Raw genomic sequence first — 20,475 nt, 5'->3', positions numbered from 1 at the left:
TTGTTCATGTTTATAAAATTATCAGTTGAGAGTGCCTAAGTATGATGACTTCTCCATACACTGTGGTAAGAGACAATACTTTAAAAAAGCATGGGAGCGGGGATGCTTCGGTGGCTCAGTAGGGTAAGCATCTGTCTTCTGGCTCAGGTTGTGATCCTGGGATCGAGCCCCACATCAGGCTCCCTGCTAAGTGAGGAATCTGCTTTTCCTTCTGTCCTTCTCCCTGCATGTGCGTGCACACACACACACACACACACATACACTCTCCCTCTCTTCCTTTCCCTCTCAAATCAATCAGTCAATCAATCTAAATTAAAAAAAAAAAAGCATGGAGAAGAAAAGAAAAAAAAATGGGGTGAGCTCTCAAGGAGCTTATAGTTAACATAATGTGATTATGATTAAATGTCTCAAACTTTTTTCTGGTACTTTAATGGTTATTATGCAGAAGGTGGTGTAAGGCTCACACTTTACAGTTAGACCCAAGTTCAAATCCCAGGACTGCCACTTGGTGGTTTTGAGATCTCAACCTGTTTATGTTCCTCAAGGAATAGCAGTGTTACCATAAGGTGGTAGGAAGGATAAAATCTAGAATTGCATGTAAAGAAGTTCCTAGAATGGTGACACAGAGTAAAAAGTCACCTTTAGCTGTTTTAGATTTTATCGTTATCCTGTGAGCTTTTTTTTTTTTTAATTGTAGGAGTAGGGATAATATTTTGTCATTCGTTAAACAGTTACTAAATGGCTACTGTGTGCTAGTCAGTTTTAGGTAAATGAAACTAGTTGAAAAATGTATAACTCAGAGCTCAAAAGAACTCAAGCCTTTTTTCTTTTTTTCAAAGATTTTATTTATATGCGGGGGTGGTGTGGGGGGGAGAATATGAATGAACAGTAGGGAGGGGCAGAGGAAAAAGCAGACTCCCCACTGAGCAAGGAGCCCTATCCCAGGAAAGGACCTGGAGGGAGATCATGACCTGAGCCAAAGGCAGGTGCTTAACTTACTGAGCCACTTAGGTGTCCCAAACTTAGGGCTTTTGAATAAAAATAAAAAACAGGGAATTTTTTTTTGTCTTTACTAAGTTCCAGGTGTTCTTTCTTCAGTATTTATTATTATGCTCTAAAGTAGTTACTGTTGATCTCATCATTTCACAGATAAGGGAATTTAAGTAGGGAGAAGATAACGTGACTTGCTAAAGATCTTTCAGCCAGTTAGAGATGGTACCAGCTCTCACAAGTAAGCTGTTGGATTCTGAAACCACAGTCTTTCAGCAGTGCACTGCTCTTCCTTCACAGAAACAAGGCTGCAACATGAGAAAGATTCAGGGTCTGTATTAGTGTCCATTAAATGGGTCCAGACTATAAGATGTATACGAGTTAGTAGAGAGGAATCAGTAAATGCTGCAATGTTCAGGCAGTGCAGTTTCTCCCATCCTCATCAACACCTGTTGTTTCTTGCATTAATTTTAGCCATTTTGACAAGTGTGAGATAGTATCTCGTCCTGGTTTTGATTTTTATTTCCCTGATGATGAGTGATATTGAGCATCTCTTCATGTGTCTGTTAAACATCTGGATGTCTTCTTTGGCAAAGTGTCTATCATTGTCTACTGCCTGTTTCTTAACTGGGTTGTTTTTTGGGTATTGAATTTGTAAGTTCTTTATAGTTTTTGGATACTAACCTTTTATAAGATAATGTTGTTTACAAATATCTTCTCCCATTCTATAGATTGCCTTTTAGTTTTGTTGATTGTTTCCTTGACTGTGCAGAAGTTTTTTTTGTCTTGATAAAATCCTAATAGTTCATTTTTGCTTTTGTTTCCCTTGCCTCTGGTGACATGTTCAGTAAGTAGTTGCTACAGCCGAGGTCAGAGAGGTTTCTATTTGTGTTCTCCTCTAGTATTTTGATGGTTTCCTGTCTCACTCTAAAGTCTTTCAACCATTTTGAATTTATTTTTGTGTATGGTGTAATAAAGTGGACTAGTTTCATTCTTCTGCATGTTGCTGTCTAGTTTTCCCAACACCATTTATTGAAGAGACTGTCTTTTTTCCATTGGATATTCTTTCTTGCTTCATTGAAGATTGGTTGATCATACAGTTGTGGGTCCATTTCTGGATTCTCTGTTCTGTTCCATTGATCTATGTGCCTGTTTTTGTCCCAGTATCATACTGTCTTGTTGACTACAGCTTTGTAATATAGCTTGAAATCCGGAATCATGATGCCTTTGGTTTTTCTTTTTCAGAATTGCTTTGGCTACTGGGGGTCTTTTGTAGTTCCATGCAAATTTTAGAATTTTTCTAGCTCTGTGAAAGGTGCTGGTGGTATTTTTTTTTTTTTTAAGATTTTATTTATTTATTCACGAGAGACACAGAGAGAGAGAGAGCGAGAGAGCGACAGAGACACAGGCAGAGGGAGAAGCAGGCTCCATGCAGGGAGCCCGACGTGGGACTCGATCCCGGGTCTCCAGGATCACACCCCGGGCTGCAGGCGGCACTAAACCGCTGCGCCACCAGGGCTGCCGTGCTGGTGGTATTTTGATGAGGATTGCATTAAATGTGTAGATTGCTTTGTGTTTAAATATTTTTTTTAAAAGATGTTATTTATTTATTCATGAGAGAGAGAGAGAGAGAGAGAGAGGCAGAGACACAGGCAGAGTGAGAAGCAGGGAGCTCCATGCAGGAGGGCTGCCCTGTGTATAAATATTTTAACAAGGTTTATCCTTCCAGTCCCTGAGCATACATTGCTTTTCCATTTACTTGTGTCCTCTTCAATTTCTTTTATAAGTGCTCTATGGTTTTCAGAGTACAAATCTTTTACTTAGTTAGATTTCTTCCTAGGTATCTTACTGGTTTTGATGCAATTGCAAATGAGAAAAATTCCTTGAATTCTTTTTCTGCTGCTTCATTATTAATGTATAGAAATGCAACACATTTCTGCACATTGCTTTTATATCCTTGGGTTTTGCTAAATTCATGTATGAGTTCTAGCAGTTTTTTGGTAGAGTCTTTTTCTGGTTTTCTACGTAGAGTAACATGTCATTGGCAAATAGTGAGAGTTTGATTTCTTTGCAAATTTGGGTGCTTTTTATTTCTTTTTGTAGTCTGATTGCTGAGGCAAGGACTCAGTTAAATAGTAATGGTGAGAGTGGACATCCTTGTCTTATTTCTGATGATAGGGGAAAGGCTCTCAGTTTCTTCCCATTGAGGATAATATTAGCTGTGGATCTTTCATATATAGCTGTTATGCTGTTGAGGTATGTTCTATCTATACCCACTTTGTTGAGGGTTTTTATCAGGAAAGTATGCTGTATTTTGTCAAATGCTTTTTCTACATCTATTGACAGGATCATATGGTTTTTATCCTTCTATTAATATCATGTATCACAATGATGAGTTTACAAATATTGAACCATCCCTGCAGTCCAGGAATAAATCCCACTTGATTGTGGTGAATTCTTTTAATGTACTGTTGAATTTGATTTGCTAGTATTTTGTTGAGAATTTTTGCATCCATGTTCATCACGGGTATTGGCCTATAGTTCTCCTTTATTAAGTGGGGTCTTTAGTTTTGGAATCAAAGTAATGCTGGCTTTGTGGAATGAGTTTGGAAATTTTTCTTCCATTTCTATTTTTTGGAACAGTTTGAGAAGAAACTCTTAACTCTTTTTAACTCTTTAAAATGTCTGGTTTTTTAAAAAAAAAAGGTAGAATTCCCTTGGGAAGCCACTAGCCCAGGGCTTTTGTTTGTTGGGAGATTTTTGATTACTCATTAAATTTCTTTGTTGGTTATGTATGGGTCTATTCAAATTTTCTATTTCTTTCTGTCCCAGTTTTGACAGTTTGTAAGTTTCTAGGAATTTGTCCATTTCTTCCAGGTTACCCAGTTTGCATATAATTTTTAATAGTATTATAATTGTATTTCTGTGATATTGGTTGTGATCTCCTCAGTCATTCATGATTTTATCTATTTGTGTTCTTCCTCTTTTCTTTTTGATATATCTGGCTAGATGTTTATTTTATTTTAATTTAATTTAATTTTATTATTTTCTTTTCTTTTATTTTAAGATTTTATTTATTTATTCATGAGAGACACACAGAGAGGCAGAGACACAGGCAGAGGGAGAAACAGGCTCCTTGCAGGGAGCCCGATGTGGGACTCGATCCGGGTCTCCAGGATCACACCCTGGGCCGAAGGCAGGCACTTAACCGCTGAGCCACCCAGGGATTCCCCTGGCTAGATGTTTATTATATATTTTCAAAGAACCAGCTCTTAGTTTCATTAATCTGTTCTTTTTCTATATTACTTCTTATTTCTGCTCTAATCTTTATAAGTTCCATTATACTGGCTTTAGGCTTTATTTCCTTTTCTAGCTCCTTTAGGTGCAAGGTAAGGTTGTGTATTTGAGACTTTTCTTGCTTCTTGAGTTAGGCCTGTAATATAGTATACTTACCTTTTAGGACTGCTTTTGCTGCATCTGAAAGGTTTTGGGCTGTTGTGCTTTCATTTTCATTTGCTTCTGTGTGTTTTTATTTTATTTTATTTTTATTTTTTTATTTTTCATTTCAATATATATTTTATTTAGAATGCAGCACTAACAGCATGATGATAAACCATCCCAAATTTATACCAAGAAGCACATACTCCTTCAAACGTATCATTTTTCACAAGTAATTTAAGTACAACATTATTGTCATTTGTACTAGAGTCAAAGACGACATTTAGATTCTTCAATTTTGGAGCCTTTAGTAACATCAAAATGATGGGCTAGTCAGGCAGAAGAAAGAAACTCAAAGGCAGTTTCTTTTTCTTCTGCCAGTTCCTTTGCAGTTAGATCCATCTTCTCACAGGAGAAATCATTAATAGTGAGACCTTCAACAATCTTCCAGGTCTTATTCTTGATTATAACAGGGAATGAGTACAGCAGATCTTCTTTTTCACATGATGTACTTTTGTTGAATTTGAGTCAGTGTGGTGTGTTTATGTATATAATGTATGGAATGATAACCAAAAGTATTTTTAAACAACAATTTATTTCTGGTGGCTTAATCTTTAATTAGTCAACTGTTACATTATTTGCTATATTGAAATCCAGTGACTTATTATGGATTGGTGGGCTTTATGATATTTTAGTATAAGATCTGGCTAATTTTCGGGTTCACTAAGTTTTACTTAATACTTTCTAGGGCCCCATGGTTATGAATGTGCTTCAATTTCATAATGCCTCCTGCTATGGCAGACATCCTTGACATCTGGGCAGTGGATTCACAGTTAGCATCTGATGGCTCCATACCTGTGGATTTCCTTTTGCCCACTGGGATTTATATTCAGTTGGAGGTTCCTCGGGAAGCTACCATTTCCTATATTAAGCAGGTATGTAATTGGTAGAATTTTTATAAATGTAGCTTATTTATCACTTAGGGGATGATACTCTATTATAAAAAAAATTACAAAAAAGAGAAGATGTTATTAATGTGACTATATTCTATAGAAATGTTATTAATGTGACCTAAAAATTAATCTTTAGGTCACTGATTTTAAAGACTTTGATACATGTTTGGTCTTTTGTAGATATATAAAAGATAATTCTCACTCTTACTTTAAACAATGTGTGATATCTGATTTAAGAAAAATTAACCTATGTTAGTTTGAAACCTTTGTTCAGGCTGCTTAAAGGAATTTGACATTACCAAGGAAGTTTTGAGTTAAAATCTTTTTAATTACTATCTTTGAACTTGTCTTAATTTTTCTGTATGTGACTTTTGGTTGATTGTCTTTTCTTTCCTTTTCCTTCCTCTGTACGCTGACTTTTCATGGTAACTGTGGGGAAGAAAGGTTTCCCCCAGTCATAAGTAGCATGCCTTCCTTTGGAAGCAAATTCTTTTTTTTTTTTTTAAAGTTTTTATTTTATTATTTTTTAAAGATTTTATTTATTTATTCATGAGAGACACATAGAGAGAAACAGGCAGAGACATAGGCAGAGGGAGAAGCAGGCTCCATGTAGGAAGCCCAATGTGGGACTCGATCCCGGGTCTCCATCTGCAGGATCATGCCCTGGGCTGAAGCTGGTGCTAAACCGCTGAGCCACCTGGGCTACCCTTTTTTTTTTTAAGTTTTTAATTTAAATTCCAGTTAGTCAATTATACAGTGTAATACTAGTTTCAAGTGTACAGTATAGTGATTCAACAGTTGCGTACAACACCCTGTGCTCGTCAGTACAAGTGCACTCTGCCCTCCTTAATTCCCATCACCTATTTCACCCATCCCCCTCAAATCATCAATTTGGAAGTAACTTTTTTACATAGCAAGGCTTGCTTGTTTTGTTGGATTATTTTTTAAAGTGAATTGATGAGTGATACTGATTTGTGAGTACTATGAAATGTAAATGAAATTATTTTTCTAAACTTTCTTTTTAACATTTTTCAAATAGCTGAATCCAATATGAAAATCAGAGCATATGATTTGGCTATTGTGAGTAATACTATGAATAATGGCTATGATGAACATTGATGTACAGGTATTTGAGTCCTGCTTTCAATTTTTTTGGGTATATGTCTGGAAGAGGAATTTTTATATCATATGGTAATTCTGTTTTAATTTTTAAAGAATTGCCAAACTGTTTTCCACAGTGGTGTTACCATTTTTCATTCCTATTCAGCAATACATGGGGGTTCTAGTTTCTCCACAGCCTGGCTAACACTTGTTATTTTCTGTTTTTGTTGTTTGTTTTCTATCACCATTTTTATGGCTGTGAAATGGTATCATATGCAGTATTTATTTGTATTTCCTTAATGACTAATGTCAAGCATCCTTTTTTTTTTTTTTTTTAAGATTTTACTTATTTATTCATGAGAGATACATACAGAGGCAGAGACACAGGCAGAGGGAGAATCAGGCTTCATACAGGGAGCCCGAAGTAGGACTCGATCCCAGGACCTCTGGGATCATGCCCTGAGCCAAAGGCAGACGCTCAACCATTGAGCCACCCAGGCGTCCCTCTTTTCATGTTCTTATTGGCCATTTGTAGACTTTTCTGTTCAAGACCATTGGACATTTTTAAATTTAATTGTTTACTTTTTGTTGCTGAGTCACAGGAGTTCTTCATATATCCTGTATATTAGTCTCTTTTCAGAAATATAATTGGCAAACATTTCCTCCCATTCTTTGGGTTGCCTTTTCACTCTCACAGTAGTGTCCTTTGATGTATAAAATTTTAAAAGTTTTGATGAAATCCTTTTTACCTATTTTTTCTATTGTTGCCCAGCAGCACTTTCTCCAGTATATAACTGAATCTGAGGATTATCTGTGATTTTTACTCCAGGTCTATTATTTTCAATTCTTGGTTTTTGTGCTAGCTGCAGTTAAAATTTGTAATCCCCCTTTCCATTTCTATGATGATTTTCTTTTATATGACCTTATTGAGGAAACTTGGCAGAAGATGACAAGACAGTGATTCTGCTTATCTTGATAGGGCAGTGTGAATTAATGAAGATAACCTGATGAATAGAATAGACTAGAATGCAGAAAAAATAATATAAATTTTGTATGGGGTGATAATACATACTTTGAATTTTCTATTTTTTCTGATTCGAAGTTATTTATGTTCATAAGAATAGTAAATATGGGGGTGCCTGGGTGACTTAGTTGGTTGAGTGTCTCAGGATCCTGGGATCAAGCCCCAAGTCAGGCTTCCTGCTCAGTGGAGAGCCTGCTTCTCACTTTCTCCCCGCTGCTCCTCGTGCTTGTGCACATGCACTGTCTTTTCTCTCTCTCTCAAGTAAATAAAATCTTAAAAAAGACACAACAACAAAAAAGAGTGGTAAATATGGACATCTTCATAGATACTCACTTTTTAGAAAAATTGAAATGGAGTCGATATAATTACATTACTTTCAGGTGTAGAAACTCTAGTGATTCAACAGTTACATACATTATCAAATGCTCACCATGATAGGTGTAATTATCATCTGTCACCATACAAAGTTATTGCAAGATTATTATTATTATTTTTAAATTTTGGTTATTTATTCATGAGAGACACAGAGAGAAGGCAGACATAGGGGGATGGAGAAGCAGGTGCCTCACACAGGGAGCCTGATGTGGGACTTGATCCCAGAACTCCAGGATCACACCCTGAGCCAAAGGCAGACACTCAACTGCTGAGCCACCTGGAGTCCCTATTGCAAGATTATTGACTGTATTCTTCCTGCTGTACTTTTCATTTCCATGACTTATTTATTTTATGACTGATATTTTGACCTCCTAATCCCCTTCACCTATTTTCCCCTTCTCCCCACTTTGTCCCCTCTGGCAACCACCAGTTTGTTTTTTGTGTTTATTAATCTGCTTCTGTTTTTGTTTTTATATATTTTTATTGTTTATTTATTTAGTTTTTGTTTTATATTTATTTTTATTTATTTTTTAAATTTGAAGAGTTTATTGGAACAAAAAAATCAATTCAAATCTGGCAGTATCAAACCGGAAAAAGTTCATGTTTGTGTTTTAGATTCTGTATATAAGTGAATTCATAAGGTATTTGTCTTTCTCTGACTTACTTAGTGTAAGACTAGTTTTTTTTTTTTTGATATACTTAATAAATGGCATTGTTTTTCATTTCTCTGTTAGTGTATAGAAACAATAGATTTTTATATATTAGTTTTGTATTCTGTAACTTTAGGGAATTCTTTATTCTAAAAGTTTTTTGTGGACTCTTTAGGGTTTTTTTAATATATAGTATCATGTCTTCTGCAAGTAGTGACAATTTTACTTCTTTTTTTTTTTTTTGACAATTTTACTTTAGTGATTTGGATGCTTTTTCTTTTTGTTTGATTGCTACTACTGGGTTTTCCAGTTTTGTGTGTTGAATGAAGGTGATGGGAGTGGACAGTTTTGTCTTGTTAGTGATCTTAGAGGTAAAGCTTTCAGCTTTTCACTGTTAACTAAGATGTTAGCCGTGAGTTTGTCATATATGGCTTTATTATGTTGAAGTGTATTTTCTCTATTCCTACCTTTTTGAGTTTTTATAATGAATGAATGTTGAATTTTTCTTTTTTTTTCTTTTTTTTTTCTTTTTTTGAATGTTGAATTTTTCAAATCCTTTTCTACATCTACTGAGATGATTGATGGTTTTTATCTTTAATTTTATAAATGAGGCATATCATGTTGGTTAAATTGTGGATAATGAACCATCTTTGCATTCCTGAAATAATTCCCATCTGATTGTGGTGAATGATCCTTTTATTGTCTTTTTGAATTTGCATTGCTAATATTTTGTTGAAGATTTTTGCACCTATGTTTGTCGGCGATTTTGGTATGTAATTTTTTTTTTTTTTTGTAGTGTCTTTGTCTGGTTTTGGTATCAGAGTAATGCTGGCCTTGTAGAATAAATTTGGAAGCATTGCTAGCCCCTTCTATTTTTTGGATGAGTATGAAAAGGATTGAGGGGTGCCTAGGTGGCTCAGTCAGTTAGGTTTCTGACTCTTAATTTTCGGCTCAGGTCATGATCTCAGGGTCGTGAGATAGAGCCCCAGGTCGGGTCCCTCATTCAACATGGAGTCTGCTTGAGAGTCTTTCTCTCCCTCTCCCTCTCCCTGTGCTGTACATATACATGCTTTTCTCTCTCAAATAAATATAGAAATAAAATCTTTGAAAAAAAGAAAAGGATTCTTTTTTCCCCCCCTAGAGATAGGGGTGGAGGGAGAGTGAGAGGGAGATAGAGAATCTTAAGCAGGCTCCATGCTCAGCGAGGAACCTGTGGTAGGGCTCAGTCTCATGACACTGAGATCATGACCTGAGCCGAAATAATTTGGATACTTAGCTGACTGAACCACCCAGGTACTGTGATTATCTTTCTTTCCTTTTTTTTTTTTTTTTAAATTTTATTTATCTATGATAGTCACAGAGAGAGAGAGAGAGAGAGAGAGAGAGAGAGAGAGAGAGGCAGAGACACAGGCAGAGGGAGAAGCAGGCTCCATGCACCGGGAACCTGACATGGGATTCGATCCCGGGTCTCCAGGATCGCACCCTGGGCCAAAGGCAGGTGCCAAACCGCTGATCCACCCAGGCATCCCTCTTTTTTTTTTGAATATTTGATGGAATTCACCAATGAAGCCATCTGTTTCTAGACCTTTTATTGTTAGTTTTTAAAATTACTGTTTCAGTTTCATTACTGGTAACTTCTGTTCAGAATATCTGCTTTCTTTTCTTTTCTTTTCTTTTCTTTTCTTTTCTTTTCTTTTCTTTTCTTTTCTTTTCTTTTCTTTTCTTTTCTTTTCTTTTCTTTTCTTTTCTTTTCTTTTCTTTTCTTTTCTTTTCTTTTCTTTTCTTTCTTTTCTTTTCCTTCCTTCCTTCCTTCCTTCCTTCCTTCCTTCCTTCCTTCCTTCCTTCCTTCCTTCCTTCATCTGCTTCTTTCTGATTCAGTCTTGGAAGATTCTATGTTTCCAGGAATTTATCCATTTCTTTTGGTTTTCCAGTTTGTTGGCATATAACTTTTTATGGTAGTCTCTTTAAGTCCTTTGTATTTCTGTGATATCGATTGTAACTTCTCTTTCATTTCTGATTTTGAGCCCTCTCTTTCTTGATCAGTCTGGCAGATAGTCACTTAATAACTTTGTTTACATAAGTGCAGTTTTTTGTGCATTATACTATCATTTACAAAAATGGGTTAATATTCTCTTGTAAGTTGGTGTTTTAAAAAACTTTTAATATATCTTAACTTTCCATTTTATTGAGTATTTTTATTTTATTTTCACAGATGTGTAATACTTTATAATTGATTTAGCCAATCCTTTATTGCTAGACATTTGGCTTGTCCTTTCTTTTTGAGTTTTATAAAGAGTTCCACAGTGAGTATCCTTCTAGGTGTATCTTTGTATGCTTGAACAAATTTTTCTGTTCCAGAAGGTCTCTTATTTTTTCCTGCAGATTTTATGGAAACAAGTTCACAATTATCCAATGTTTAACCTCCTTATGGAAATTGACTCCTATATGTTTGCATGTGTGAATCAAACTGCTGTATATGAGGAGCTTGAAGATGAAACAAGAAGACTCTGTGATGTCAGACCTTTTCTTCCAGTTCTCAAATTAGTGACAAGAAGTTGTGATCCAGGGGAAAAATTAGACTCAAAAATTGGAGTCCTTATAGGAAAAGGTAATTTAAAAACTTCTCTGTATGAATTCTTAACATATTTGTTGTTATATGTATAAACATATAGTAGGTATGATCAAAGACATTGCTTTTCAGAGTGTGATCCAAAGACCAATGCTTATTTGTAAATTGATCACCAGTCTGAGATAAGTATAAAAATTGAGAGTAAATGTATATAAATGCCCATAGCAATGTGATATTACCATAGTGTCCCATGGGTTATGTTTTTTATACTTTTTCTAGTGACTTATTTTTATTTGCCAAAGTATTGTCTTTTGGCATATTGGAAAGAAAAGAGTTGTCCCTTTGTCTCAGTTTGAGAAACCCTTTTCTTAGAGATAATCCTCCATTTCTTTTGAATTACCTCTACTGTATACACACAATTTATATATGACTATACCAAGACTCGAAGCTGATTGAAAAATTTCTATAAATAACCCAAATTATTGACAAATTGTACTCCTTAACTAAAATTATCTTTAAGTAGAGATACTTCTGTAGTGAGTCAAGATATATGTCCATGTTATTCTTTGCAAATTAGTTCCAGAGAGAATTGTAACCAAGAAAATATGGTAGAGCCTCTCTTGCTATAATAATCGTGGATGTAACAGGGGCCAGTGGTAGATCAGTATCCTCCTTTATTTTATTTTTTTAAAGATTTTATTTATTGGGCAGCCCAGGTGGGTCAGCGGTTTAGCGCTGCCTTCAGCCCAGGGCCTGATCCTGGAGATCCAGGATCGAGTCTCGTGTTGGGCTCCCTGCACGGAGCCTGCTTCTCCTTCTGCCTGTGTCTCTGCCTCTCTTTCTCTCTCATGAATAAATAAATAAAATCTTAAAAAAAAAGATTTAAAGATTAAAAAAAAGATTTTATATATTTATTCATGAGAGGGCAGAGACATAGAGGTAGAGGGAGAAGCCGGCTTCTCCAGGGGAGCCCCATGTTGGACTCGATCGCGGGACTCCAGGATCACCCCCTGAGCTGAAGGCAGATACAAAGCCATTGAGCCACCCAGGCATCCTGATCAATATCCTGCTTTAGACAAGATACTAGAATTAAGTACTACAAGAGGTTAACTGCAGAGGAGACTTGAAGTTTACTTATTTTGAAGTAGCAGTTTTGTGTTGTTGTTTTTATTTTATTTTAGAGACTTGAAGTTTAAATACAAAACCAAACAATCCACTGGAAATTTTTGGGTTTGGATTGGCCCCTTGCATTAATTAAATTCACTCTTATAGGATAATATGTTACCACTCAATTTAATATTATAAGTATTCGCAAGATGACATAGTAGCATCCTCTCCAAGAGCCATGCCCTGTCAGATTGCGTTCTTGATCTTGACGTATTGTGATTTGGGCTAACTAATGATTACAAATGTGGGGCTATGTTCTTCCCTTTGAATACTTAGAGCAGAACCTCCATTCCCAGAATGGAGCCCAATATCGGACTTGAACTCACTACCCTAAGATCAAGACCTGAGGTGGATCAAGAGTCAGATGCTTAACCAATTGAGCCATCCAGGTGCCTAGACAACCCTAGTGTTTAAGAAAGTTTGATTACTTCAGAGGATAGCTAGTTTGCTTAGGTAATAATTTTTCCCCCTTTAATAGGTTTATAATTATTTACCATACAAGATTTTCTTTCTTTTTTGTTCTTTAAGATTTTGATTTTTTATTTTTAAGTACTCTGCAGAACTTGAACTCACAGCCCTGAGATCAAGAGTCACATGTTCCACTGACTGAACCAACCAGGAGCCCCCACAGTTTTCTTATGTATTAATGGCCTCATTAGAAAGCATCCCTTTTTATTGCTAGAGCTTCAAGGATTTCTTGATAAATTTTAAATTCTTCATTACAAAAAGTTTCTTCTTTGTTTGGATTGAAGAATATATGAAAAAGTAAAAAGAATAATCACTTATAATCTTATCCACGACAAGAATATCCACTGAACTATATTAAGATATAGTTCTTTCCTAATGACTTTGTAAGTGTATATATGAAAATATATAGCTTTTATATGTTTCTATGCTGGATGGAAGGAAGTAGACCAGAACCACACTGATTGTTAAAGTAAAATATTTGATAAACCAAAAGGTTAGCATCATAGGGAGAGCTAACTTTTGTCAGGATATGGGTGTCTTTTTGAGATATGCCATGTTTTCAAAACTTAGATCACTGCAACATGTTCTAGTTGTGATCTCCAATAAATATGGTCTTGTTAGCCACTATTACCTCTACATGAGCTTGCCAGATTTAGCAAATAAAAATATACTAGATGCAAATACTACATGGGATATACTTAATGATAAAAATCATTCATCATTTATATAAAATTCAAATAGAATTAGGCATGCTGTTTTTTTATTTGGTGACAGTGCTGGGATCATACGTATATACATATATATAAATTGAATTTTTCATAAGCAGTGTGATGTAATTTCATTCTGTATCATAAAGTTTATTATATAAAAATTTTCAATGCAATGTGCCTGCAATTTGAATGATCAAGGTGCAAGGAGTGTTTTATATTCAATTGAACAGTTTATAAATTCTTTAACTATTTATAAATTTTACTTTAGATTTTCAGTGAATTTAGAAAACCTGTTGTTGATCATATGCACAGATTCAAGTGTTAACATTCACTTAGGAAGTTGAGTAAGTCTGTTTTATTATTTTTTATTTTTTTATTTTTTATTTTTTAAATTTTTTTTTAGTAAGTCTGTTTTAATATTTTAGAATGAATTTTCACTTTAAGTACCTAACAAGTCAATTTTTGCAGTTGCTAATTTGTATGTGGTGACTACAACCGGGGTTTGGTGAGGTCATGTGTCCTGGTAAGACAATAAACAATTATTTCAATTTAACTTTAGGAACAAGTTTGCTGCCTCCTCCGCCCCAAAGAAAACAATAGAACCTTTACAGATATAACTGCCCTGGTGGGTCTAAAAATACCTTTTCCTGAATGATAATTTGTCTGATCATTTTATTTTTTATGTTCTAAATAATTATTTACAGAGCTGCTATTTGAGCTCTGATTATATTCTATAGTGAAGGTCATCCCTTCAGATACCCATTAGTAAATCTTGATCAGAGGATTTTGTCAGCATCTTGAAAAATAATTTTTGAAAACTCCCTTATATTTTCCCTGACTTATCTAAAGTTGTGGTATATTTTAAAGTGAAGGAAATACAGAGTCTGCAGGATTTTAACAGTATCTTTAATGTGAAGAAATTACTCACTTTATACTCTTTTTATGAAAAGATTTTATTTGGGGCACCCGGATGCTCAGTCAGTTAAGTATCTACCTCTTATTCTCAGCTCAGGTCTTAATCTCTGGGTTGTTAGTTCAAGACCCAAGTTGAGCTCCATGTTGGGCTGGGAGACTACATTTAAAAAAATCATATTTATCTGTAAACTATATAATATTTTTATCTTAAAATTTAAGATTTACTTTCAGATTTTCTTACCAGAACACCTGTAAGAAATTAACTAGGTTTAAAATTAAGTTACTTAACCTAATTTCTTTTCTTTTTTTTTTTTAAGATTTTATTTATTTATTCATGAGAGACAGAACGAGAGAGAGAGAGAGAGAGAGAGAGAGAGGCAGAGAGGCAGAGACACAGGCAGAGGGAGAAGCAGGCTCCATGCAGGCAGCCTGACGTGGTCAGACCAGGTCAATCCCGGGTCTACAGGACCACACCCTGGGCTGAAGGCAGCGCTAAACCCCTGAGCCACCCGGGCTGGCCCTAATTTCTTTTTTTTAAAGTGATCTCTACATCCACCGTGGCACTTGAACTTAGAATCCAGAGATCAAGAGTTGCATGCTCTTCTGACTGAGCCAGCCAGGCACCCCCCTAATTTCTTATTTTTGGCAAAGTTTCTATTTTTAAGAAATCTTGTAGTGGTTTCTAATCTCAAGCTTTTTTTTTTTTTTTTTTAAGAAAAGCAGATTCTCGGGACGCTTGGGTGGCTCAGCACTTGAGTGTCTGTCTTCAGCTCAGGGCGTGATCCTGGTCTGGGATCGCGTCCCGCATCCGCCTTCTTATGAGGAGCCTGCTTCTCCCTCTGCCTGTGTCTCTGCTTCTCTCTCTTTGTCTCTCATGAACAAATAAATAAAATCTTAAAAAAAAAAAAAAAAGGCAGATTCTCAGAGATTGGGATTCAGTGAGTCTGGGATGAATTTAAGAACTCTGTACTTTTACTCTAACAGTTACGTGAACAGAGTTCCATATTTATAATATATTGAAAAAATTACCTAAACGGTAGCAATTGCAATTCAACAGTATATATTGAGTGTTTTTAATAGGCACCACAGCAGTGAACTTGGGTGAACTTTGGTCTTTGTTTAATGGGAGCTCACAATCCAGTGGGAAATATGGATCAGTAAATAGACAATTACAATATTAATGTGTAAACTGTTATAGGTCAAGGAGTAAAATCAACTGAGAGATTGAGATGGCTTTATAGAAAACACACAACTAAACTGAGCCTTCAGTGCTGATTAAGAGTTGATCAAGTAGGAGTTGGAAGAAGGGTAATCAAGTGAGAACGGCATGTGTGAAGAATGGCCTATTTGAGGAATAAAAGTAATTGACTATAGTTTGTGTAAACGGACAGCTAGGAAAAGCAGGAAGACGAGAGAGGCAACCAGCTTCAGAGCAGATGGAACCATTGAGGCTGTTTTAAAAATTAGAGACTTATTCCTAAAAGCAATTGGGAAGCTATCGAAGGGATGATTTTTTTTTTTTTTTAAAGATTTTATTTTTGAGAGAGAGAGTGAAGAAGCATGAGCAGGGGTTGGGGTAGAGGTTGCAGACTCCTTGCTGAGCTGGAAGCCCGATGTGGGACTCAATCCCAAGGACCTTGAGATTATGACCTGAGCTTTAGCTCAGGCAGACGCTTAATCAGTTGAGACACCCAGTCACCCTCGCAGGAATTTATTTATTTATTTTTATTTTTTTAAAGATTTTTTGTTTTAATTTTTTAAATTTTTTCATGAGAGACACAGAGAGAGGGAGAGGGAGAAGCAGGTACCCCTCAGGGAGCCCGATGTGGGACTCGATCCCAGGACCCCGGGGATCATGACCTGAGGGCAGGTCATGGCAAAGGCAGATGCTCAACCACTGAGCCACCCAGGCACCCTTCTTTGCAGGAATTTAAGTAGGGGAGTAACATGATCAGATTGCATTTTATAAAGATTATTCAAATTAAAAAATGGAGAATAGATCAGAGAGATTAAGACTGGGATTAGAGAAATTAGTGAAAACTGATGTTGTAATCCCAAGTGAGGGATGGTGATGGCCAGGATTAAGTTAATGGCTATAGGAACTGAAAGTGGACAGAGTTGAGAGACATTAGAAAGTGGATTAGACATGACTTTTAATAGATAAGGGAAGAGAAAGAGTTTGATTTTTGTTAAATGTATTAGGTACTCATTTTCTTTTTTTACCTGTAATGCCTATATCCATGGGTAGAAATAGTTTCAACAGTGCTGAGAAAGAAGCTTCAAAATGCCGTAGGTAGTCTGCATAAATTACGGTCCCTTCATAGCTCATTTAGAGTATGTATTTCCATTCCAGATCTAGAACTATCCAGGAAATCATAATGTACTTTTAAGATTTTACCTTTGCTGTGTTAAACAACTCAAACATTTTTATTTTTCTATATTTAATGCCACAGTTTATTATAATATTTATTTATTTATTAAAGATTTTAATTTATTTGAGGGGTAGTGGCAGAGTGAGAGGGAGAAAGTGTCTTAAGGCAGAGTCAGTGCTAAGTGTGGAGGTGAACGTGGAGCTTGATCTCCGTACCCTGAGATCATGATCTGAGCTGAAACCAAGAGCCAGATGCTTGATAGACTGTGACACCCAGGCACTCCTTTAATATTTATTTTTGAAATAATAATTGGTTTAATATATAAAAGGAAATAGACAATGGAGGTATAAGTCTGCTGTCTAGATAACTCTCATTGACATGTATATGTTCAAATAGTATGGAGTCAAATGATACGGTATTAAATGGCCTTAAAATTAACAGGCTGGGCAGCCCGGGTTGCTCAGCGGTTTAGTGCCGCCTTCCAGCCCAGGGCCTGATCCTGGAGATTCGGGATCCAGTCCCATATCGGGCCTACTTCTCCCTCTGCGTGTGTCTCTACCCCCTCCCCCCACCTCTGTCTCTCATGAATAAATAAATAAAATCTTTAAAAAAAACAAAAACAAAAACAGGCTGCTGCACTGTATTTCTATTCTCAACACTTTGAAAAACTTTTATGTTGTCATCTCAGCTACTGTTCCAAAACAAAAATTTATACGTATTCTATAGTTTCTTTTGAATTTGCATAAAAGGAATCTTGCAAGACTCATTTTGTTTCTTCTTTTTACTTTTTTTTTTTTTTAAGATTTTTTTATTTATTCATGAGAGACATAGAGAGAGGGGCAGAGAGACAGGCAGAGGGAGAAGCAGTCCCCATGCAGGGAACCCAGTGTGCGACTCGACCCCGGGTCTCCAGGGGTCACGCCCTGAGCTGAAGGGAAATGCTCAACCGCTGAGCCACCCCGGCGTCCCCTTCTTTTTACTTTTAATATATCTGGGGCTTTTAACATAACACCACCAACCCTGTCTATTCATTTTATCACTTGTACTACTGTAAAATAATATATGGATGTATTTCAATCTTTAAACTAGATCTTAATGATTAACTTTATTTTCAGTTTTCAAATTATTATAAACAAAACTACAGTGAGCATTCTTGAACTGTTATCAGTACATTGTAACAAATAATGTACAAGTACTTCCATAGGTTTGTGGAAATAAAGACCACCCAAATGAGAACAGAGTATTTACTCAGAGCTTGCTATATAGTAAAGGAACTTCATGTTTGTCAGTGTCTCTGAGGCAGGCAGGGGAGTGAGAGAGCCTTATACCAAGAAAGAAGGAAGGCCTTATATATGGTTAATGGAAGGTTGTTGGCAAGGAGAAGTTGGAGATGGGCTCACTAGAAGCTGGGCATCTTATGTAATTGATTTGGGTGTCCATATTTGGCTTTGGCTTTTCTGGTTGTTACTAGAGTCTCTCAGGTTGAAATTCCTCTTGGTAGGATTTTGAGATCAAAGAATCTATGTGTGTGTTTATAATTTGTAATATTAAATATATATGCCTTCTAGCACAATGTATTGCCAAACTTTAAACTGTTTGTCAATTTTACAGTTAAAAGTAGTAGTAGGCATAAAAATTTCTGCATGTTCATTTATTGCTGTAGATTTCAAGAATTATTTATTAGGATAATGATAAGTTTATGAAACGGTTGCTATATTTAGTTGTCTTGATGGTAGAAGTGATTCATAGTTAAATACAATAAAGAATTTTATGTTTATGAGATTTTTGACTAATTGATAGACTATAACTATTGTTGAAAATTCACAGTGAACCAAAAGTTTAATCTATAAAATGTAAACTTAGTTTTAGGTAATAGCTTATATTTTAAGTTCATTAATTTAAACATTTTCAGATTCTTAAGCTTTCTTAGATATATTAAATGTGATTTACTTGGTTTGTAAAGAAAAACTAGATTTTTTTTGAAGATTTTTATTCATGAGAGAGAGAGAGTTTATGTGTGTGACATAGAAAAGCAGGCTCCTGTGGGGAGCCTGATATGGAACTCAATCCCAGGACCCTGGGATCACGCCCTGAGCTGAAGGCAGATGCTCAACCACTGAGCCATCCAGGCGTCCAAAAAAACTGGGTATTTTATATATGGTTTTAAAGTGTGTATTATTTCAGCAATAATCTTTATAAAACTGGTACCCAATTACATTTCTTCAAAGCTACATTTCTATGAAGGTTTCAAATTTGTCTTTTTTAGAAATCTTAATTATATGTTCATCTTCTGTACATGAAATTTGTTATTTTATCTGGATATTCTTTTGATCTTTCATATTTTCCTGCCCAGTTTTATTTGCTTGATAAAAAATATCCAGTATATATGGTTGGATCTATTTTATATTCTCTTGTATTAGCTACTCAAAATGACACTTTAAAAAAATTTGTTTAGGTCTACATGAATTTGATGCACTGAAGGATCCTGAAGTGAATGATTTCCGAATAAAAATGCGCAAATTCAGTGAGGAAAAGATTCAGTCACTTGTGGGATTGTCTTGGATGGATTGGCTGAAGCAGACATATCCACCAGAACATGAACCATCGATCCTTGAAAACTTAGAAGATAAACTTTATGGAGGAAAGCTCATTGTGGCTGTTCATTTTGAAAATTGTCAGGTATTACAAGAAATACTTTGTAATACATTTGTGATTTTTACCCGAATGCAGCACCAATTGTACAGGAGGCTGTTCCTCAGCTGGTAAATGCTATTACAAAGAACATTTTTAGATTTTAGATGGGTATAAATTTAGGATTATGTATAATAATCAAAAGTGACACATCTTTTGCACATATATGATTTTGAGATGCAATGATGTATTAGTCTAGATCGAGGTTGGAAAACCAGTTTTTGAATGGCTTTTCTATTTTATTTATTTATTTATTTATTTATTTATTATTTATTTATTTAGAAATCAGTTTCATTTAACTTCATTTTTATAATTTTATTTAAAATCAACTAACATATAATGTGTTATTTATTTTTTTTTTAAGTTTTTATTTATTTTATTCATGAGAGACACAGAGAAACTGAGAGGCAGACACAGGCACAGGAGGGAGAAGCAGGGTCCATGCAGGGAGCCCAATGTGGGACTTGATTCCAGGACTCCAGGATCACGCCCTGAGCTGAAGGCGGACATTCAACCACTGAGCCACCCAGGCGTCATTCTGGTTTTTATATTTTAAAGGGATGTGAAAAAACTGAGGGTTTTAAGAGATGTTTAAAAGAGAGAAAGTGAGAGAGAGAGAAAGAAAAAGAAAGAATATGTGACAGAGACTCATAGGTTGTCAACAAAGCCTCGTTCTTTATAGAAAAAGATTGCCAACCTAGATAATGTTCTTTAGTGTAGATGTTTTATTTTCTCATTTGATTTTTTTCTTGTCTATAAAATTAAAGATTTGGTCAAATGATCTCTTTTTTTCCCATATTCTTATTTGCATTCTTTGAATATGTAATTAAGTGGTAATATGGAAATGAACATTATAATGGAGTGTATACACAGTTAATCCATATCTGAACGGTCACGGTTATACAAACCAGATTGTGATACTGCCTTTCTGTCTACTGTGGTCATTTTATGATCTAGGATGGGTCCTTAGAATTCGGGTTGGAGTTCAAGGATATTTTGTGTTGTTTTGATAACAGTGACTTTGATAACAATGACATAAATCTTTTCAGTAG

The 20,475-nt window shown here is 35.4% G+C and overlaps 1 protein-coding gene across 3 annotated transcripts in view; it reads left to right on the top strand.

Annotated features, from left to right (window-relative positions):
* PIK3CB (phosphatidylinositol-4,5-bisphosphate 3-kinase catalytic subunit beta) overlaps positions 1-20,475 on the top strand; it is a 203,053-nt gene that overhangs the window by 78,029 nt on the left and 104,549 nt on the right. For all 3 annotated transcript variants that reach the window (XM_035704803.2, XM_025449126.3, XM_035704804.2), the window contains 3 exons: positions 5,177-5,363; positions 10,914-11,139; positions 19,188-19,411. In XM_035704803.2, coding sequence (XP_035560696.1) covers positions 5,193-5,363; positions 10,914-11,139; positions 19,188-19,411 — 621 coding nt within the window. In that variant the 5' untranslated portion in view covers positions 5,177-5,192. The remainder of the gene's footprint in view (positions 1-5,176; positions 5,364-10,913; positions 11,140-19,187; positions 19,412-20,475) is intronic.

Source organism: Canis lupus, chromosome 23, assembly GCF_003254725.2.
Source record: "Canis lupus dingo isolate Sandy chromosome 23, ASM325472v2, whole genome shotgun sequence".
Classification (NCBI taxonomy): domain Eukaryota; kingdom Metazoa; phylum Chordata; class Mammalia; order Carnivora; family Canidae; genus Canis; species Canis lupus.
Note: the sequence above shows the minus strand (reverse complement) of the source record. Positions and strands in the feature narration are given on the sequence as shown.